The 22953-nt window shown below is 36.5% G+C and overlaps 1 protein-coding gene across 2 annotated transcripts in view; it reads left to right on the top strand.

Annotated features, from left to right (window-relative positions):
* myo5b (myosin VB) overlaps window positions 1-22841 on the top strand; it is a 50892-nt gene extending 28051 nt beyond the window's left edge. Inside the window, exons 14-40 of one of the 2 annotated variants that reach the window (XM_051877136.1) lie at window positions 74-157; window positions 3025-3171; window positions 3304-3401; window positions 4270-4356; window positions 4539-4650; window positions 6170-6381; window positions 6461-6617; window positions 6706-6945; window positions 7036-7272; window positions 8631-8715; window positions 10496-10641; window positions 10721-10840; window positions 10962-11096; window positions 11570-11638; window positions 14185-14424; window positions 14976-15058; window positions 16458-16535; window positions 16740-16938; window positions 17508-17601; window positions 17685-17816; window positions 17894-18045; window positions 19493-19582; window positions 19745-19895; window positions 19986-20280; window positions 20376-20550; window positions 20641-20721; window positions 21263-22841. In XM_051877136.1, the coding sequence (XP_051733096.1) occupies window positions 74-157; window positions 3025-3171; window positions 3304-3401; window positions 4270-4356; window positions 4539-4650; window positions 6170-6381; window positions 6461-6617; window positions 6706-6945; window positions 7036-7272; window positions 8631-8715; window positions 10496-10641; window positions 10721-10840; window positions 10962-11096; window positions 11570-11638; window positions 14185-14424; window positions 14976-15058; window positions 16458-16535; window positions 16740-16938; window positions 17508-17601; window positions 17685-17816; window positions 17894-18045; window positions 19493-19582; window positions 19745-19895; window positions 19986-20280; window positions 20376-20550; window positions 20641-20721; window positions 21263-21415 (3852 nt within the window). In that variant the 3' untranslated portion in view covers window positions 21416-22841. The remainder of the gene's footprint in view (window positions 1-73; window positions 158-3024; window positions 3172-3303; window positions 3402-4269; window positions 4357-4538; window positions 4651-6169; window positions 6382-6460; window positions 6618-6705; window positions 6946-7035; window positions 7273-8630; window positions 8716-10495; window positions 10642-10720; window positions 10841-10961; window positions 11097-11569; window positions 11639-14184; window positions 14425-14975; window positions 15059-16457; window positions 16536-16739; window positions 16939-17507; window positions 17602-17684; window positions 17817-17893; window positions 18046-19492; window positions 19583-19744; window positions 19896-19985; window positions 20281-20375; window positions 20551-20640; window positions 20722-21262) is intronic. The other variant, XM_051877137.1, reaches the window with a different exon arrangement.
* The last annotated feature ends 112 nt before the right edge of the window (window positions 22842-22953 follow it).

The following is a 22953-nucleotide window of genomic DNA, read 5'->3' as shown; positions in this document are numbered from 1 at the left end:
AAAAATGATGTAGCAAGTTATTTTCAGTACTGATTTATGAGTTAAACTTGTGACATTATGTCACCCCTGGCAGGTTGAATATCAGTGTGACGGCTTCCTGGAAAAGAACAGAGACACTGTTTATGAGGAGCAGATAAACATCCTCAAGGCCAGTAAGGTGAGCAATGGCTATTTTTGGTAAGATTAAAATATGTGCTTTAAAAGGAAAAAATCATTTTTTAACTAAAATAGTTCATAAATAACTATATTGATATTCATGGTTTTTGAATTTATGAACTAAATATAATGAATATAAATATGATTAACTGTTTTACATCACAAAACACAAAAAAACATTTTGGATTTGACAATTTGTTATTAATTCAAGGCAATACCCTCAGTTTATATAGCTCAGCTCAGTTATATTACTCTTTCTTCCCTGTCCAGCTGAGCTTCTGTTTATACCTCACACTTCCTCGAGTCTGCATGATTGAAATCACACTTTAGCTCATGTTTTGCTCTCTGACCTGTTTAAGCAGTTAATTGACTTAAAGTTTTCAGGCAAACAGAGGCCTGACCTTGTCCACACCTAGCACTGTATCACTCAAACAGCCAGATCCATCTTAACTGAGATTTAATAGGATATCCATTGTCTTTGTCGATGCTGATCTCTCTCTCTCTCGTAATGTTTTGTCCTGGGGTTTCTTGGCAACAGAATTTGCTGGAATCTGAGTTAAGTTCCTTTGCAGACAGCAGCACATCAGCATCTACAAATTAAAGATCTTCCCTGCAGGAGAGAGTTGAAATGCTGTCGTGTTTAAAATTAAACTTTCACTAGGACCCTTTAAATGAGGTGTCCCTGTGAAAGAAGTACTATTTAAACATCAGTTTGTCTCAAGTGATAACAGTTTTCAACACTGCTGTCTGAAGTTTTCCCCTTATTTTAAGTATGTTTGACAGTGATGTTCTCTTTGGGATATCTGCCATGTTCAGCGAGGCATTTCAATCACAGACATGCAGGGTTCCCACTGTGGTTTAAAAAGTCATGGGGTTTCACAGATGAAATGGTAAAGGCTTAGTTTATGCATATTAATTAGGTTGTACACAAATAATTAAACATGATCTTTTACTGTTTTAATAAATAGCCTATGTGATGTCTATAACTTCATTCTTACATTAACCACTGATGAAGCGTTGAACCGTTGGTCTAGTGGTAACATTTTCGCTTTGAATGTGAGGGGTTTTTTTCTAATTAAATTAAATAATAAAGTGCATTTTTACTTTACTTGACTAATGTTAAAACTTAAGACTTGTACTTTTACTCAGTAAAAAAACAACAGCTATTTTAAGTATATATGTATTTCACTGGTATCATGTCCTTATTAAAAATAAACTGTATTTTTGTCTGTCTTAAAGAAATAGTTCACCCTAAAATTAAAATTATCCTATGATTTACTCACCCTCAAGCCATCCTAGGTGTATATGACTATCTTCTTTCAGACAAACACATTTGGATATATATTTAAAAATATCCTGGTTCTTCCAAGCTTTGTAATCGTAGTGAATGGGAGGCGTGATTTTGAAGCCCAAAAAAATGTATCCATTCATCATAAAAATAATCCATATGGATCCAGGGGGGTTAATAAAGGCCTTCTGAAGCAAAGCAATGGGTTTTTGTGAGAAAAATATCCACATTTAAAACTTTATTAACTATAATAACTAGCTTCCGGCAGACAGATGTACGCATCGATTTTGGGTGAAAGCGTAACCTCTGACCCGACGCATGACGTAATGACGAACGCGGAAGCACACAGGATAGAGCAAAACAAAACACCGGTCACGAATTCAAAGTCTAAAACAAATTTTAATGGGATAGTTCACCCAAAAAATGAAAATTTGATGTTTATCTGCTTACCCCCAGGGCATCCAAGATGTAGGTGACTTTGTTTCTTCAGTAGAACACAAATGATGATTTTTAACTCCAACTGTTGCGGTCTGTCAGTCATATAATGCTTGTCAATGGTAACTCTATCTATAAGAATCAAAAAAACACGCACAGACAAATCCAAATTAAACCCTGCGGCTCGTGACGACACATTGATGTCCTAAGACACGAAACGATCGGTTTGTGCGAGAAACCGAACAGTATTTATATCATTTTTTTTACCTCTAAAACACCACTATGTCCAACTTCCTTGCGCATCCGGTTGGTGAGGTCTGAACGCGCTCTGATGACGGAACTGATGTCTCGCGTCTATACTTCAATGAGTATGAGACATCACTTCCGTCATCAGAGTGCGTTTTTAGACCTCACCAACCGGATGCGCAAGGCAGTTGGACGTAGTGGTGTTTTAGAGGTGAAAAATGATATAAATACTGTTCGGTTTCTCGCACAAACTGATCGTTTGTGGAGCCTTTCAGTATCAGGATATTGAGACACATTTTTACTTTAATTTATAGCAAATGATTCAATGTAATTTCCCAGTTCTTTTTACAACCCTGTTCAAAAGGGGCCTACTTATATAAGTCATCGGAATGTAACTCCGGATACCATTGCTATGCACACATTTAATTTGTATTTACTCTCTGGTCTAGCAGCTCTGTTTATCAATGTCATCCTACAGTGTCAGACTTACAGTGACGGCAGTTTGATAATATCATCTCCACTCTGTCTTAGAGTGCTGAAACTTGGCAGGATCATGGTATTAGTGATGCATTGAAACTCACTGTGTACCTGCCTTGCGGTGGATGCTCAGGGAGTGGATTTAAAAGGGCTTTGAAGTGTTGCTGGAGTTGAATACAAATTTTACACTAGTCTAGCTAGAATATAAAAAAAACAAAAAACAGCCGGGGTTCTTATGTAAGATGTGATGCATCTGTAATGTCACTGGAAATTCATTTTACAGTTCAAGCAGTCAAGATTTCTTCATGTGACACTTACATAATCAAATATAACCAAAATTGTTAATATTATTGCCGTCTTTTTTGCGTCTCTACAAAATATATTTTCTTTGTTTACCTATAATACATTTTTGTTTTGAACAGTTCCAGCTGGTTGCAGATCTCTTCCATGATGGTAAAGACGTTGCCCCTCCCTCAGCCGCCAGCAAGACCAACAGGATCAACGTCCGGGCCGCCAAACCTGCTCCAAAAGGCCACAACCGTGAGCACAGGAAAAGCGTGGGCACCCAGGTGAGGCTTAGTGGCAAAGGCCAGTTCTTGATCCATATTTGTGCTTGATGGTGGATCCACTGAAGCTCTGTTTATTATGAAGATGAGGTGATTAACATAATGATGAGATGGGAAAAATTCTCTTCCTCACAGTTCAGGAACTCTCTACATCTTCTGATGGAAACGCTGAATGCTACCACCCCACATTATGTGCGCTGCATTAAGCCCAATGATTATAAGGAATCCTTTGTGTAAGTTTGGTCTCTTTGTCTCAGTCTTATTCATCTATTAGAACTTATCTAGTTTATCTTGGCTATAAATAGAGAGGTATAGCAAATTCATTTAAGCTGCCAGGGAACATTAGAGTCATGCTGGTACAGAGACATTTGATCAACCTCAATTGCACTTTAAGTTTCCTCTAACAATCAGACATCAAAGATCCTCTGAGATTTAGCCAATCAGGTTATATAAAATATAATTAGAGACCTAGTTTTCTCAGATCAAAATCAGAAGTGCTTCCCATTTGCAAAATCCTTGCTGATTTAACACTTTTGTTAATTATTTTTCCTTGAAGTGTTTGCGGTGAATGAAAACCTGACAACATTGACCGGTCTGTTCCAAATACTATGATAAAAATGAATGTTTTGCCTAAATTTAGATCTTGTATAATAAGATAATACAATAATAAACATAACAAGATGTGTTTTACTATATACATCTAAAATCTATCATATTACATTTATTTATTTACTTATTTTTCTTGTAAGATTCTCAATTCTGAGAAAGGGTATGGTCTTGTTTGGGTCTGTTTGTGTCCTCTGCAAATTCCTGAGCACAAAGGCCCCTTCACAGATGCTAAATTGAGAAGGTTTTGTCAGTCACATGCTCTTAAGGTTGTGAACACATAGTCACAGAGTTTTGAGTCAGACAGCCTCCAGTCCCTGAGTGGACTGCAGCCTCCCAATGCCTCTCTCACGGGAGATGTGCTCTATGCTCAAGAGAAAGATCCGGTAGGTCTAGATAACGCCCCAAACCCAGAAAAAAATGTCAAGATCATCTTATTGTGATGCTTATTGTAAAGATCCCTCACTCCTTTGGCTTATTTCTTGCTTTCTCTAGATTTGATTCTAGAAGAGCTGTTCAGCAACTGCGAGCATGTGGAGTTCTCGAGACCATCCGCATCAGTGCCGCTGGCTATCCATCCAGGTAACCGAGCAACAGATTTCTTTTTTCTGTCTTCTATTTATGAACCTCATGTTCTCCTTAAAAGAGTTGAAAATGAAATTCCATAATCATTCTGAAGCGATTTTAATAATGATTATGGAAATTAAACTGAATACAAGTGCATTTGGTGTCATTTCCTCATCACATCTGATGGTGTTTCGTAGGTGGACCTATCCAGATTTCTTCAGCAGATATCGGGTGCTTATGACAAAGAAGGACATGACCATTGGGGATAAGAAGCAGGTCTGTAGGAACCTGCTGGAGACCTTGATCAAGGTAAGACTACCATTGCTAAAAGCTCAAATGTTAGTTGTACGCATAATGCTTGCTCTCATCCTGGTATTGTGGTAATACCATGTTTGTCTGGACTTTTACCACAGTATTTTTGAAGTTCTTTGTTTATTAATACCATGGTAGCTAATATCATTTCTATATCATGGTGTTGCCTTGTTACTGTTTAAGAAAACAGATAAGCCCAGAACATATTCATATATTAGGAATGAACATATTTCATAAATACATTCTAACAAAAGTTTGGGGTCTGTAAAAATGAATACTTTTATTCATCAATGATGCATTAAAAGGTTAGTTCTGTCATTTATTACTCACCCTCATGTCGTTCCAAACCCGCAAGACCTTCATTCATCTTCGGAACACAAATTAAGATATTTTTGATGAAATCCAAGAAGTTTTTTATCTCCCATAGAAAGCAACGAAATTACTACATTCAAGGTCCAGAGAAGTAATAAAGACATTGTTAAAATAGTCAACGTGACTACAGTGGTTCAACCTTAACGTTATGAAGCGATGAGAATACTTTTTGTGTGCAAAAACAAAAAAATTACTTTATTCAACAATTTTTCCTCTTGCCTGTCAGTCTTTTACGCAATTGGCGCAGTGAATGCAGTGCAGAGCTTCCGTGTTTATGTCCGAACGCCAGCTCAGTATTGGCCGAGGCTGTTCACGAGAGCACCACAACACATGCGTGTGATGCTGACGCAGGAGCCGGCCAATACAGAGTTGGCGTTCTGATGTAAACATGGAAGCTCTGCACTACATTCACTGTGGTAACTGCATAACAAAATTTCATTTTTGGGTGAACTAACCCTTTAAGTTGATCAAACGTGACAGTAAAATTTTGTAATGTTACAAAAGATTTCACTTTCAATTAAATTCTGTTCTTTTGAACTTTTTATTCTTCAAAGAATTCTGAAATAAATTGTATCATGGTTTCTACAAAAATATTAAGCAGTGTTTGCAATCGGTAATGAAATTTTAAAAATGTGATGCTTTTGAGCAGATTCGTAAACACCTCTGATTGGCCATTGTGTTGACTTACTCATGTCTGTGATTGGCTACAATGATCAACGCACAGGAGCATTTGAATTTGAAAGCGTTTAAAAGCGGGAGTGCGAGAGTTTAAAAGCAGCGGACTGATCCGTGATAGACGCCTGCTTTCAAACGCTCCCGTGTGTATCTGTGTAAGCGCTTAATGAAGAGCATCATTGATGACTATTTACGTTTTTGATCATTGAAGCCAATCACAGACATATCCGATGAGTGTGTCAACACAATGGCCAATCAGAGGTGTTTACGAATCTGCTCAACAGCGCTCAAAGCGTCACATTTTTAAAATTTCAGTACCGACTTGGTACCGAAGTCGGTACTTTTGACAACTGTGCATGTGGAGTCATCTTCAACATGACAAATATTTTATTAGTGTTTATTCAAGGATATTTATCATTTAATAAACCTATTAATTTTGACTCTTCCTTTTACTAAATTTCTCCTTTAGGATCCAGATAAGTTCCAATTTGGAAAGACAAAGATTTTCTTCAGGGCAGGGCAGGTGGCCTATCTGGAGAAGCTCCGCGCCGATAAGTTCCGATATGCCTGCATTAAGATCCAGAAGACCGTGCGAGGATGGCTACAGAGAATTCGGTACCGCAAGATCCGCAAATCTGCCATCACTCTGCAGAGATACGGCCGGGGTTACTTGGCACGCAGGTGAGTGTTTGAGTAGCTTCAACTTCACTGGCATGTTTTTCGCTTTACTAACAACTTGTGTTCTTTCACTGTCTCTCAGACATGCAGAGATGCTTCGCCTGACCCGAGCAACACTTATTTGTCAGAAGCAGTACCGGATGGTACAAGTTAGACGGGAGTATCTGAGGATCCGTCGGGCTGTGATAACCATTCAAGCGTTCGCCCGGGGCATGTTCATACGCAGGTTATATCAGGAGGTACTGCACTGCACTTTAATTTATGTTTCACTCTCTCTGTGTTGTTTTTTTAAAGCACAGTTTTAAGTTGCATTTTCTAACTTTTCAGTTCCTGCTCCATCACAAAGCTATTATCATACAGAAGACTGTCCGTGGTTGGCTTGTGAGGAAGAAATATCTCCATGCCCGATATGCTGCCATTGTCATCCAGTGTTTCTACCGTCGCGTACGTGCCAAGCGTCAGCTCAAACAGCTCAAGATAGAGGCTCGTTCGGCCCAACACTTGAAAAACCTCAATGTCGGAATGGAGAACAAGATTGTGCAGCTCCAGAAGAAGATGGATAACCAGGTACAGGAAGATAATAGGATGCATACATGATTACAGAGCCACCAAAACAAACTGACATGATGTTAATCAGCCATCTCCTTTTCTTTACAGTCAAAAGAGTATAAAACTCAGAACGAGCAGCTGGCTGTTGCTAACACTGCTCTGGAATCAGAGGTCAATAAGCTTCATAAAGAGCTGGAGACCCTTCGCGTTCGGCAGGCTGCTGGCACTCCGGTGGCATCACTGCAGGAAGAGCTTGAGAAGTTGAGGGCGGAGCTCCAGGAAGCCCACTCCCAGAGGAAGCAGATAGAGGAGGAGTTCAGCAACGAGAAGCAAGGGCTCGAACAGGTGAGAAAGGATGCACAGATATAGAGTAGATTTGCCATTTTTAGTTTTGGGTATACTTTTGTCTCAGGTATTTTTTCATATTTCTGTATGTTTCATTTAAATTGTCTGGGGGTAAATGGTTAAAAAAAAAAAGATCAATGTATTTAGCTTTTCAGTTTCCACACAAAAAATGACACGCTGGCTTTTATAGCAGGGCAGCTGTTACATAACTAATGTCTGTCATCCACAAGCACATTTAATAATGCATGGAAATTGTTTAAGAGCTTTGACCAGCTCACAAAAGGTCTTCTGAAATTAAATAATCAGATAGTATGTATTTAATGTGACAATGTGATACTTTCCCTCTTGTTTTGATAGTAAGATAAAATAAAGACAGAGTAAATTAAAGTAAGATAAAGTAAATTACAAATATAATTATCTGCATTATAGTGATGCACTCAATTCATTACGTCTATTTTTTTCATCAATTGATTTTATTTTTTTGTAATGCAAATATGTATATATTTGTATATAGTGTGTGTGTGTGTGTGTGTGTGTGTATATATATATATATATATATATATATATATATATATATATATATATATATATATCACTACCATTCAAAAGTGTGGGGTTGTAAGATTTTTAATGTCTCTTATAAGTCTCCTATACTCGCCATAGCTGTGAAAAAGTAATTTGGTGAAATAGATTTTAAAATGTAATTTAAAATGTTATTCCTGTGATGGCAAAGCTGAATTTTCAGCATCATTACTCCAGTCTTCAGTGTCACATGATCCTTCAGAAATCATTCTAATATGCCGATTTGCTCAAGAAACATCTTACTATTATCAATGTTGAAAACAGTTTAAAAAAAAAATTTCAGGAGTTTTTTTTTCTGGATTTTTTGATGAATATTCATTTGAAATAAAAATCTTTTGTAACATTATATATGTATTTGCTGTCACTTTTGATCAGTTTAATTCTTGCTGAATAAAAGTATTAATTTCTTAAAAAAACTGACCCCAAACTTTTGAACGAAGGAGATATATATATATATATATATATATATATATATATATATAATGCCCAAAAGGGGACATATCACATAGTAAAATATTCTGAATTATTCATGTTCTTTTAATTCAGCTTTTCATTTTCATGAAATTGATGTGCTGATAAAATAATTTATATTTGTATAAGATTTTTTTAATAATAAATCAGAAAAAATAAAATAAAAAATTCTCAGACTTTTCAGCCCCACTATATTTAATTCAAATTGGCTTTCTTATAGTTAAACTTGCTTGTTTATCTGATGTTTTGAACTGAAAGGGTGGTGTGACTTTTTTTTTTCTTCTCTTTTCTTTTTTTTTTTGTAGAGGGTAGAGGAGCTGGTGAAAGAGAACACGCTTTTGAAGAAGGAGAAAGAAGAGATGAACCGCAAAATCCAGTCCTCCACTCAGGGTAAGTTTCACGCTTCACAGAGTCACACCCTCGAAGCATCTGGAGGACGGAGTATGAGGAGTGAGAGGATGTGTGACTTGCCTGGAGGGCTGGGCTGGTTTTGTTTGACGCACAAGAGGGTCTGTGTGCAGAAGTGGGACGAGAGGGACAGAAAATGCATTGGATTTCAGTGGAGGAATGTGACCCTGCTTCTTTACCTGCACAACTAAAAGCTGACCATTGTATCAAGCCGGTTCACATGCGACAATGCTATTTGAAACTCGAGGTTTGGTCTCAATACGCTTTTTATTTGTTAAATGTCGCTTTAACGGGTTTGTTCCTTAGTGCTGTTCTGCAATCCATGTTGTTCAAAACTCAATTCAGAGCGCTGTTATGAATGTAGTAATTGTTTTGCTGACTTTTATCAGTTTGTCATGGGTTTGTTGTTTGTTAGTTTTTTTTCAGAAGGAAGCAGAATTTTTAATCTCAGAACTTTCACTTCTGGTTTGTCTTATTGTGTCTCTTTGGCCTATCTAAAGAGGTTGTTATTCCATTGAGGTTAAAGTTGACTGGCCTTTACTCACCCTCATGTCATTCCACGTGACTTTGTTTGTTCTGCTGAACACACACACACAAAAAAAAGATGTTTCGAGGAATGTTTCCAAAATTTTGTCCATACAATGTCTATGGAATCTAGTCAGTGTTGTTTTGGACCCCATTAACATTCATTGTATTGACAAGAACAATTGAAACATTCTTCAAAATATTTTCTTTTGTGTTCCAAGTCACAAGTTTGGAACGACACAAGGGTGAGTAAATGATTTTGGTTTTTGTGTGAACTATTCCTTTAAAAGATAAGTCTTCTGCAGTTCAAGCGAATAGGACAGTTAAAGCTGGAGGCACAATCATGTGGTAAATAAAATAAAATTAGATAACCAACAGTTTTAACGTAGAAATTACCCTATTGTTTTATTATGTCTATGACAGATGAATAAAACCAAAGGAAATTGGGAGAATATCTAAGACTTTCCCAAAAATGTTTAAATGTAGGACCTTCTTAATCAAGTATGTCTGATATGGAGCTTCACTCGTTTCTTATATCAGTGATTTCAAATAAAAGGGTCAAAGGATACGATGTCACAAATTTATTATACCACTTACCTCCTTAAAATTAAAATGGCCTGTTTAATGGATGGCTTCATCAAACCACTATCAGGCCATAGGTCTGATAACTCTCTCAGAATATGTTCAAAGGATGTGATTAGAGGCTATCATATACAACTTTGTAGAGTTGAGTAGAATCTGATGTAAGTCTGCAGTGCTATTTCGGTTATAATATGCATTGTAAACGCTGAGTACAAGAGGAGGTGCTTGTTTTATTTCTATTGAGATTACAGAACGAAGAACATATTGTAACCTACACATAGACACTCAAAGGTCTTCTATCAGAGTAATAAAGATCTTTTATTGATCAGTCAAACCGAAGATTAATAAAAGGTGTGTTGTCATCATCAATATTATATTGCATAATATTCAAGTGGACTGGGTCACACAAAACCTGTAGTGTGAATGTAAAATAGAGACCTCACATCTAAAATGGACCAAAAGAGGATTCAGTTTTTCATACACTGAGATACTGTATAGAGACCTAGATTATGAGAAAGATATGTTGTTCACACATAAGACAAAAATACTCAAGCTTGTGAAAGTTGATACAAGCAAATATGAGTGAATGGGAGCAGTATGTCGTCTGGCTCATTGTTAAATTCCAGTGTGTGAATGCCTGTGTTGTGTCTCTCAGGTCAGGGAGGTGATGTGTCTCAAAAAGAGAGCCGCCTGCAGGTGGAACTGGATGAGGAGAGGCAACGATATCAGAACCTGCTGAAAGAATATTCCAGACTGGAGCAGAGATATGAAAACCTGCAGGAGGACATGTCCTCCATGAAGGTAATGGTTTGACATTGAGTCTAAACTTCTGGGACTTTGTTTTTGTTGTTGTTTTTAACGTGGGTTTTACACACTCTAGTTCCATCCCGGCCACCGGAGGATCCCCTCTAACCAGAGCAGTCTGGGCTCGGACTCCAACTACCCCTCCATCACTATGTCAGAGGCAGGAGACACTGATGACACCATCCAGCAGGTGGAGGTAAAGCTATTTGGCTGAATCTGCTGAAATACAACAGCAGGCTTTGAAAAGGGTGTAAAGGTACTACAGGATGAGTAAATATTTATTTATTTATACATTAATATGATTTGTCTTTCTGCAGGAGATGGGCATAGAGAAGGCCGCCATGGACCTCAGTGTTTTCATGAAATTACAGAAGCGTGTACGAGAGCTGGAGCAGGAAAGAAAGAGGCTGCAGACCAATCTAGATAAAGTGGAGGAACTGAGCAAACACAAGGCATGTTTATTTGTCATGGCCGCTTTGCTTTCATTCTCATCTTAATCATAAATTTTAAGACGTTTAAAAATGTCTCTGACTTAAAAGTCTATTGGCCTTTACTGAAATATGTCAACACAGGAAAGAAAACTGACCATCTGATAATTTCATACGGTCTTTAAGGTACTGAATGTATGCATTAATCAAAATAATCTTAAATAATCAAGATTTGCTGATTGTTATTATGTGTTCATAATGTGTGTTCATATGTGTTCTCCTCATGTTCTCATGATGTTTGTAGTAACAGATTTCTGTGTTGTCATTCAGGCTAACATTTCCCACTTTTTGGTCATAGGTTACTTACAACATAGCCGACCGGTCATAAATTCCAGTTATCTTTTCTGATGGTCCCTCATCTGTACTTGCAACAGCATGGTCCTCTGCTTTATCAGTCAGCTTGTGTTTACATCTTTTTTTTTTTCTTTATCTTACAGGGTAGTGAGCCCAAGAGCTCCACGTCAGAGGAGGATATAAACGCAGACCTGGCCTACAACAGTCTGAAGGTAAGAGTCAGTCCCGCTCAGTGTAATGGTCATGCCGCCCTGCCTCCAGTCAAATGTCTGTCTTAGTACTACTCATTGATTTGTTCTGCACTGGGGCCGCCCTGCTGCTGCTGCTGGTCATGTTGCCTGTTAAACTGTGGGTGAGTGGGGCGATACAGAAAGACTTGGATGTTTTTTTAAAGAGCTGAATTACGCCAGGATGGCACATGGATTATGTTTTGCTTTCATAAAGCAACTATACTGTAATGCTACATTTTTTTTATTAAATACTTCGCTTTTCAAACAAACATTGAGAAGTGCCTTTGTAAACATTTAATTTGATGCAGATGAAAACAAGGTTGTGTGGAATAGACAGGATGTTCAGAATGATATGATATACTGTCTGTTAGATAACATTTATTTCTTAATAGATCTCTCTTTTGATCTGGTATTGAGAAGTCATTCAACACTTTGTTAGGTTAACTCTTTTAACAGCCATGAGGTAAAGGCAGGAAAGTGATCAAAATTACTTTTTCAATGCTCTGTCTAACTTTGTCTGGCCAGAAGTATTATAATAAACTAGATGTAATTCATATATTAAGCAAAAGCAATGAAACATTTCTGATTTTCAACATTGTCTTGTAACCTTAAAGATTTTGTTCAAGTTCTTATCTCAAAGTTGTAAAGACTATACAACACATAATGTAAGATTAAATAGTGATAGCAAAACAATATCACATAAAAAGTAGTCAGTTAAAAACTGAATGCATATGAAAGTAATATTAAGAAATGCTAAAATGCAAATATATTCATTCATACAAATATATACACACATTTTTAATTTTCACTTGATATTGTTTTGCTATCCATCACAGTTATTATAGTTAACTTAAGCTAAAAACATAAAAAATATTTTTGTTGCTTAAATAAGTTAAACATTAACTGAAATAAATATAATATAAAAAAATAACTTAAATGTAGTTTATTTATTATTTTATAAAGAAATAAAAAAAAAACTTATAAGGACAAAAACACATAACTAAATTACTAAAACGTACTAAAATTGAAATGATAATGGAAAATTTAAAAATTAAAAACGAATTCAATATATTAATAAAAATTATAATTAGATACTAAAATAGCACAGTATATTCAAAGTTTGGGATCGGTAAGATTTTTTTAATGTTTTTGAAGAAAGTCTCTTATGCTCACCCAGGCTGCATTTATTTAATCAAAAATACAGTAAAACAGTAATATTGTGAAATATTATTACAATTTAAAATAATAATTTTCTGTTTGAATATATTTTATTCAATAATATTAGAACCGCATTTATCTGAAATAGAAAGCTTTTGTAACATTATACACTACCGTTCAAAAGTTTGGAGTCAGTAAGAAGTTGTTTTTGGGTTTTTTTTTTTTAATAAATTAATACTTTTATTCAGCAAGGATGCATTAAATTGATCAAAAATTACAGTAAAGACATTTATAATTTTACAAAAGATTCTGTTTTTTAAATAAATGCTGTTCATTTGAACTTTCTATTCATCAATGAATCCTGAAAAAAATGTACACAACTGTTTTCAACATTGATAATAATAAAAATGTTTCTTGAGCAACAAATCAGCATATTAGAATGATTTCTGAAGGAGCAAGTGACATTGAAGACTGGAGTAATGATGCTGACAATTCAGCTTTGCCAACACAGGAATAAATTACATTTTAAAATATATTCAGTTAGAAAACAGTTATTTTAAATTGTAATAATATTTCACAATATTACAGTTTTTACTGTATTTTGGATCAAATAAATGCAGCCTTGGTGAGTGACTTCTTTCAAAAGCATAAAAAAAATCTTACTGATCCAGCAGAGTGTGTGTTCTCGTAACATTAAATATGGTGTCTGTTCAGAGTAAGGTCTGTAGCCTTTAGGAACTCTGTCATATCACCTTCATGCAATTGTGATCTTCCTTGGACACCTCACAAGCCCTCAACACTTTCATATCAGTGATCAGTTATTTATCTGAGCACAAGGGCGTGTTAAAACCCCAACAGCAGGCTCAGTTTAACAGCTTTAAATGGTTTGACTCTGACCAGAGAACAAAGTACAAGAATGAAGACACCAGAGCCAAACGTTGATCTGGTGGCTGTGCAGCTGAGCTTAAGTGAAGCTCAAGGCGGTAGAATTACGTAACGGATTTGTTTGTTTTCTTAAAGCGCCCCAACATTGCACTGTGAGCTTATATAATAATTGCTGATGGTTCTTGTTCTTCAGGGCTCAAACACTCTTTGCGTCTGATCAAAGCTTTAGCTGCAGGCGTTCGGTTACCTTGGATAGAATTACTGCAGTCAGCAATACTTGATTTTTGTATTTTTTTTTTTTTTTGTGTGTGAGTGTGTCTCTTTCTGTTTCAAAGTTTCTTTATCACACACATACATTCTGGCTTATTTACAATCCTTTGCCTTGGGTCACTTTTGATAGATTTTTAATAAAAATCAACCCTTTAAGTGGTACAAAATACAGACTTTTTCTTTCTGACTATTCATAAAATCTGTTCTGCTTACAGCGGCAAGAGCTTGAAACGGAGAATAAGAAGTTGAAGAATGACCTGAACGAGTTGAGGAAAGCGGTGGCCGACAGGGCCTCCGAGAACAGTTCGTCCAATGAGCTTCAAGACGGCTACAACCTGCTGCTCAATCAGCTCAAAGCGGCCAATGAGGAGCTGGATGTGCGTAAGGAGGAAGTCCTTATGCTTAAGACCCAAATTGTGAACTCCACGAGACAGTCTGAGAACATAAACCACATTGTGAGTCTGAAAATATTACCCACACATCATTCAACATACGCATTTTATAAATTTGACCTTTGAGGGCTTCTAATCAATTTTTTACAGCTGTTGTCTTACCAAATTATGCTATTTTATTATGTCCTTGTCATATAAGACTTTCTAATCCATTAGCATCCCATTAGTCTCCAGTGGAGGTACCTTAAATGGAAAACTCTTTTAAAGCAATCAGACATAGAGACATTGCATGGGATAAGATGGCATATAATGGGCTTTGATGAAGCTCAGAGTAATTTAAACTCAACGAATGTTGAGTGTAATAGTAGCTTTACAAAACCTGCACTGCTACTGAAAGTGGCTTTATATCCACCTGCCTGTCTGAATCTGCTGAGGCGGGCGAATCAGAGTCAGTATTGATTACGCTTGGAAAGAAAGCACTTTTTCTTGCTCTCACTGTTATATTTGTCCCACACAGATATATTTTTCCTGTCTATATTAGATTGAGTTGCTGAAATGTAGCAACTATAAACATTGACTTGTTCCCTATTGATATCTTTGTTTCATCCAAACAGAATTCCAATGATGTATCAGAATGGACCAACAACAAGAAGCCTGTGGACGGGGAGGACATTGTGGATGCGCCTGATTCAAAGAAGTAAGTCCAATCTGCATAATGAAAAGCTTTTAAAGTGACACCAGCTCTCCTCCATGTACTCATTTGTCTTTTTTTTTAATGAAATTGGAATTCAGTGGTATTGATCGTTCGCAAGATCCAGAGCAGCTCTCTGATTCAGCTCTTCATGCTGTCTTCTTTCATTTTCAGCAGTATACCTTAGTTTACTGGAGAGCCAATCACTTATCATGAATTAGCATAGTGCTGCCACAGACTCAAACAAGCACTGACAGTCTCAAAGCTAAAATGTAAAAGTTATATTTTAGGCAGACAGCAAATGATACCTCTATGCTGCCTTTTAGACTTTATAAAAAATATTTCAATTTCAGATAAATGTTGTTCATCAAAGAATCATTATTAAGCAGCACAATTTTAACATTGATAATAATCAGAAATGTTTCTTGAGCACCAAATCAGCATATTAGAATGATTTCTGAAGGATCATGTGACACTGAAGACTGGAGTAATGATGCTGAAAATTCAGATTTGCCATCAGGGATAAATTACATTTTAATATGTATTGCAATTGAAAGCAGTTATTTTAAATTGTAATAATTTTTATTGAATAAATGCAGCCTTTGAGAGCATAAGAGACTCATAAGAGAGATTTATAAAAAATATGTTGCAGTTGCTTATAAAGTTACTGACCAGCTGACTGAAATGAAAGTAACTGTTCATTTTTAACCTCAGAAGAGCAATTTTTTGCTCCCATTTTGCACTCACCGAGTGTTTATTTTTTGACTCTACATAGGAGGGTTCAAAAAAGGTGCTTTAGTACAGTCTATTTAAATTTTCATCTCTGGCTTTTTCTCTTTTTCTGTCTGGCCAGTGCACCCTTAAACCTGAACCTGAAAACTGTCCAGTATTCATCCAAGCTGCTCTAAATTCATGACACTTTTCTCTCTGTCACATTTTTAAAGGGGTCTTTTGAAACAATATGATTCAGAGAGTGACAGATGTTTGATGAGGTGCTGATTACCTGTGAAAGAATACATTTCGTTCTCTGTGGTCTCAGGACTGGGCACTTTAAACACCGTCTGATTTCTCATTCATGTGTTTTTCCTACCTTTCTCTATTTCTCATTTCCTGAGATTGCCACATCTCCTTAGAAATATTGCTTGGGCAGGCAGTTCACCTAAAAAAACTGAAACATAATAACCCAAGTCATAACAGCTACATGACCTCTTTACTTGAAGATAATTCAGATTTGCCCTCATGCTGAAGCTGACGTCTTCACGGACAACTCTAACCTGCCATGCCTTGCTTTGCTAAAATAACTGGCCCTGCCATCTTGTCATTCTTCTCTTTTGCTTTCTCTCCTCTCTGTCTGCTGCCGCTTCTGTCTCTTTGGCTCTTTGGCTCTCCGTCACTCGGACACCAGTAAAGCACAAGATTGGGGTTTTTTGAATGAAGATGGGGAGCTTGGTCTGGCATACCAGGGTCTAAAGCAAGTTGCCAGGTTGTGCTTTGATTTTCTTTGATTTCCCTCTAGGTTTAACTGGCTTTCTGTATTGAGGCCTCTGTATGTTTTTTAATCAGGAATTTGGCATATATTGATTTTTGTTGCTTTTGAGAAATGTTTTGAAGGATAACTAAGAGAGTGAAGCATGTACACCGTTTACACCCACTTATATCTTAGTATGGCATGTTTGCATGTGTTCAGGCTGCTGGAGGCCCAGCTGCAGACGCAGTCTCGACAGCACAAAGATGAGTTGGAGGCTCTTCATACGCAGATCGAACTACTGAAGGACAATTTAGAGAAGAAGCAGGACATGCTGAACCACTTTTCCACACTTTCTCCTGAAGCTCTGGTGGAGTTCAGCGTGCAGCAGGAGATCACACGTCTCACCAACGAAAACCTGGTGAGGGCTCATCTAAAAATTATTTTTGTCTTCTTTTTTCCCTAAAATTATCTAGATATCCTTAAAACAAATCCTTAAAATTGTAGACACTTGTTTTCAGAAAATATATATTGACTTATATGTATTTTTTTATACCTTATTGGCCAATTGAAGGTCTAGTTTTAGGCATAAACCTCTAAGTTATGTTAGATTTATGCTAAAAACAAATATAAACAATTTGAAAATAGGGTAAAAAAAAAAACAATAAAAACAAGACAACCTCTGAAATGTTTAATTTTATACAATACATTTTTATATATATGATACATATTTATATATATATATATATATATATATATATATATATATTATTGGAAACTATTTTTATTCAATAATTTTTAATTAATAATTTAATAATAATGTATTTTATATATATATATAATTTTTTTTTTTTTTTTTTTTTTTTTTTTTTTTTTTTTTAAACGAGCCCTCAAACTATTAGCCACTGGTTCTAAAAGGGCAATAAAGTATCATTGCATCCAATACATAATATTGAGTCGCTCAAGATGACGGTGATGATTGTTTTCCAGGATCTAAAGGAACTTGTTGAGAAGTTGGAGAAGAACGAGAGGAAGTTGAAGAAGCAGTTGAGGATCTATATGAAGAAAGTGCAAGAGCTGGAAGGTAAAATGTTTACATTTGGTCTGTGTGTTTAACATTTTATTTTAGTAGAGCCGTGTGCTGATGTGCCGTTATTCTTTGTACAGTTTCTCAGGCCACTAAGAGCAGACCAGAGCTGACTCGTCAGTTCACCGTACAAAGGAAAGAAAAGGACTTCGAAGGCATGCTGGAGTTCTACAAAGAAGATGAGGCCTTGCTGGTCAAGACTTTAATTACTGGTGTGTGTGGTTGCATGCAAGCACGTTTGAATGTGGAGGTCCTATAGTTGTAATTAATATAAAGGTCTTGTCTTTAGACATGAAGCCCAATGTCGTGTCGGCCACTGTCCCCTGCCTCCCTGCCTACATCCTTTTCATGTGCATCCGTCATGCCGACTACATCAACGACGACCAGAAAGTTCATTCGCTCCTTACTGCAACCATCAATGCCATTAAAAAGGTCCTGAAGGTATGTATAATGTATATAATCACATCCACACACTCCCACTACCGTCCAAAAGTTTGGGGTCAGTAAGATTTTTTAAGAAATTAATACTTTATTTCAGCAAGGGTGCATTAAATTGATCAAAAATGACAGTAAAGACATTTTATAACGTTACAAAAAATTAAGCAGCACAACTGTTTTAAACATGGATATTGAGAAGAAATGTTTCTTGTGCACCAAATTAGCATATTAGAGTAATTTCTAGTGCTGTCAAAAATAATGCATCAATGCATGGGATTCAATTTTTCAGTTTAACATGTTAAAAATATGTAATGCAATTAATGCTGCATCCGTTTTTTTCCATCATAATTTGGTTAGTGTTACATTATATGATCACATTCTTATTCATGCAAATGCTTTTAAACCATTTAGGCGCCACAAGACAAACAAGAACACGCTGTCTGTAAATGCCATGTCCGTGTGACACACACGACTTGTGTGCACAGAAAGACGCACGCCAGTATCAAGTTCTCTTTCGCGCTTGAACAAACAATAACTCACAAAATTATGCCAAAATACCCGTTTTGTCAAGTATCCTCATAAGAGCAGTCTTAAATGAGTTAAATAACATCTTGAATGAACTTGAGAAAATGAGATGCGCATCAGATCCGAGTCAGCGGCAGGTCTTAAAGTGACAGCGGCCTAATAAACCAGTTGCTGTGATGTCTGTCATTAATGTTAATCAAAGAACAAAGGTAACAGAGAAAACTGTAGCTTTAATAAGGATTAAACTATATTTAATTTATAATTTATGCAGCGAAGACTCTAAAGTGTTTGATAACTTTATTCAATTTCTGTATATTTCCTACCTGTTAGACATGTAGGAAGGCCACAGGTAAATGACATTTATTATGGGTTTATGTGAAGATTGTTCACTTAAATTAAAAGTTATTTTTTTAAAGCATAATAAATGTTGAAATTAATAGCTTTCAGTTATACTGTAATGTTGAATGTCTGTAATTAATATTTTTAAAAAATCAATTTCATAGAGACATCAGTACCAGTATTAGTGTCAGTGATACTGGCCTTCATTCATAAAAAGATGGCATTAAATAAATATTTAAAATATACCCTCGTTAAGTTGTTTCTACATTAATTTGGAGAGTAACTATGAGTAACAATGAAACCTTTAACTATATAAAAAAAATTTAAAAACTCCAATGTTTACAGAAAAAAAATTGTGATTAATTAGTTAAATTTTCTTTTAATCGATTGACAGCGCTAGTAATTTCTGAGGGATATTTCACAATATTACTGTTTTTACTGTGTTTCTGATCAAATAAATGCAGCCTTGGTGAGCATAAGAGACTTTTTTTCAAAAAAGATTATAAAATCTTGCCAACCCCAAATGGTAGTGTATAAGCCCATAATGATAGGTTGTCCATCATGTCTGTTTATATTCATTCTTCAGAAAAACAACGATGACTTTGAGATGACCTCCTTCTGGCTGGCAAATACCAGTCGACTCCTACACTGTCTCAAGCAGTACAGCGGGGACGAGGTGAGATGTCTCAGTCTTTTTACATTTGTTTATTTTTCTTGCCCGTTTGTTCATTGGATATTTTGTCTCATCGGATGAAGATTTCCACTGCAAAAAGAGATCTAGCTCAATTTATCACATTTTAACATGTATAACCACAGATTCTGTTGCTTCCTCTCTTAGGCGTTTATGACACAGAACAGTGCCAAGCAGAACGAGCACTGCCTGAAGAACTTTGACCTTGCGGAGTATCGGCAGGTTCTGAGTGACCTTTCCATCCAGATTTATCAGCAGCTCGTCAGGGTGGCGGAAGGCATCATGCAACCCATGATTGGTGTGTGCAGAGAGACAAGTTAAAATTGAAATGATTTGCAGATTCTGATATATCATAAGGAGTATATGTTTTTGTGTTTGGTTTTGGTAGTATCTGCCATGCTTGAGAGCGAGAGCATCCCCAGCCTGGCTGGAGTGAAGCCCATGGGCTACAGGAACCGCTCCTCTAGTATGGACTGTGAGAGCGGAGGTCCGACGGGCTACACACTGCAGGCTCTCATCAGGCAGCTGGGACAGTTTTACACCATCATGGCGGACCACGGCCTGGACCCTGAGATCGGCCAGCAGGTGATTCGCCAGCTCTTGTACTCCATCAATGCAGTGACCCTCAACAACCTGTTGCTGCGCAAAGACGTCTGCTCCTGGAGTACCGGCATGCAGCTCAGGTACACATTTGATGCTTTCAGGCCAATCCGTGCCCTAGTTATATCTTCAGGAATGTCTGATGAGTGTAACGGCCATCTCATTGGTATCGTTTCAGGTACAACATCAGTCAGTTGGAGGAATGGCTGAGAGGTAAGAATCTGCACCATGGTGGAACCGTAGCCACCATGGAACCTGTTATCCAAGCCGCCCAGCTGTTGCAGGTGAAGAAGAAGACCTCCCAAGATGCAGAGGCCATTTGTTCGCTCTGTACAGCCCTCAGTTTACAGCAGGTAGACATTTAACATTCATTTAACATTTCTTTAGTATTATTTTTTTTATTGAATCTTCATTGTCTTAATTTTGCATTTACTTTGCCTCAGATTGTGAAGATTCTGAACTTGTACACGCCACTCAATGAGTTTGAGGAACGAGTCACTGTGTCTTTCATAAGAGACATACAGGTAAAACTATATACATACACTATGGACATACACATGCAATGTTGAAAACAATTAACTGCTTAATATTTATGTGGAAAACCATAATACCGTGGGGAGTTTTTTAGGATTCTTTGAATAGAAAGTTCAAAAGAGCAGCATTTCTTTGAAATCGAAATCTTTTGTAACATAATAAATGTCTTTACTGTCATTTTTTTTATCAATTTGATGCATCCTTGCTGAATAAAAATATTTCTTCTATTTCTTTTTTCATGGGATAATTTAACCATTTTCTCTTTTTTTTAAACAAATATTGTTTGGTTAATTTTAAATGTATTTCTAGATAGATAATTGCACATCTGTTATACACTATTTATGTATATATTTTAGCATATAATTTTTTTCTTTTTTGAACAAGTGCATTTGATCAGTCATCAGAATCTTTTTTTTTTCCCACATACAAATACATACAAGCATTCAAAAGCTTTGATAATTTATTATTGATTTATAATTTATTGACTTCTTAATGAGCATGTCTAATAAATATTCCTATTTCCCTCTGCAGAATCGCCTCCAAGATCGAATAGAAAACAACCAACTCCTGGTGGACACAAAGTACACCTTCCCTGTGCTCTTCCCCTACACTCCTTCAGCGCTCAGTCTGGAAACCATACACATCCCTGCCTCCCTCAGCCTGGACTTCCTCACGCGGGTCTGACATCTCAATCTCTCTGTCTCACTCTGAGCTCTATCGAGTCAGACCTGCGGCCTGCAGAAATGAGAGCGGGCCCCTTCGCAGATCTGCTAACCCGCAAACTAACAACAACGAAACATGTGGGATTTACAGTATCGGCATTTAACAAGACTTACAGTCTCCTGACCGACTAACTGTGGTGCGGTTTCAGTGAGCCCGAATGATGAGTGGTGTAAATAAACTGTCTGCCTTTTGACTTTTCTTCTATAACATTCAACCAGTTTTTTCTGGGCTACTGATTAATACAAGCAATACTGTTGTTTGAAGAAAGTTAAAACACTATATTTGGTTTGGGATGTGTTTGTCTTTGACTAATTCTTATGATTAATTAAGTTTAATCTAAATGAAAGTAAGAGGGTTTTGGGCTACTGACATGTAACACTAATGCAAGATGTGTCCGCACTCATGTATCTGTATTAGTATGCACTGATTTCTTTGTGTTTGTAATGGTAAAGTGTCTTTTATTTCCCTTGCTTGTTCTGGAGCACAGTCTCATCTCAGAAACATGGGCTCCCACTGAAGCAACACCACCGTCTCATTTTTTTTTTCTAGGAGAACTTTTAAAATCGGCTGCCAAGATTCATCCCCACAACATCTTGCAGAAAGAAGCAGGAAGTCTCTGCATTGTAGTGGCTGTTGCCAGTGACCAATCTGGATCAGTCTCTCCGAACAGGGTCTTTTTAAGCTTTTCTTTTCTCCCCACGTGTTGAAGAATCAGTTGCAGAGACTTGGAGCCCTGAATCAGTTATGTCACAGGGCCAACGAATTGAGCCAATCATGAAAGTGACATTGACAAGTTGAAGTATGTGGAGCAGAGAGGACGAGGATGAGGACAATGAAAGGAGTTTGAGCTGGGATGTTTAATATTCTATTGAAATAAATAATCCTGTGATTGTTGTTTGTTGGTGGGATCTAGAATGTGCCGGAGGGCATGTGCAAGTATGATAAAGAAACATCTCAAGAGACGTCATATAAACTGGGATGAGTTGGTCGGTGTACAGAAAAGACATTCTCAAAACTACCAAGTTACATCATGAAAGCAATTATCACAATTTACTTGATACATTTGCACAGCTCTGTAAATGATTATGTGCAATCAAATAGCAATAACCATTCACTGTTTACTTTAAAAATTAAGAAGAAAAAAAACTATTTTATACGTTCTCTTACAATTTTCCCCTTTTTTTTGTATATTGCCAACGGAATGGGCTGTTCTGCAAGAATAGTGCATCATGTCAATGCAGGATACTGTACTTTGTTTCAAAGTGATCATCTTTTAGCTTTAGGGTTTCAAAATTTCTACAGAACAGTCAAATTATCATGTATTGCACTATCGTTTTCTGGATGTAATTAAAATAGTTCTTTCAATGCCAATAAAGTAAGAACTATACATTTTCGTATTTGTATCTTCTTCTTTTTATTTTGTAAATATTGGATATTTTTTCTGACCATAATTTTCATGGTTCAATTATTTAGTTTTTGTTTTTTTAAGGGTTCTTCTA

This window comes from Ctenopharyngodon idella, chromosome 21 (genome assembly GCF_019924925.1).
Source record: "Ctenopharyngodon idella isolate HZGC_01 chromosome 21, HZGC01, whole genome shotgun sequence".
NCBI lineage: Eukaryota > Metazoa > Chordata > Actinopteri > Cypriniformes > Xenocyprididae > Ctenopharyngodon > Ctenopharyngodon idella.
The sequence above is the reverse complement of the archived record's forward strand: the minus strand, read 5'-3'. Positions and strand labels throughout refer to the sequence as shown.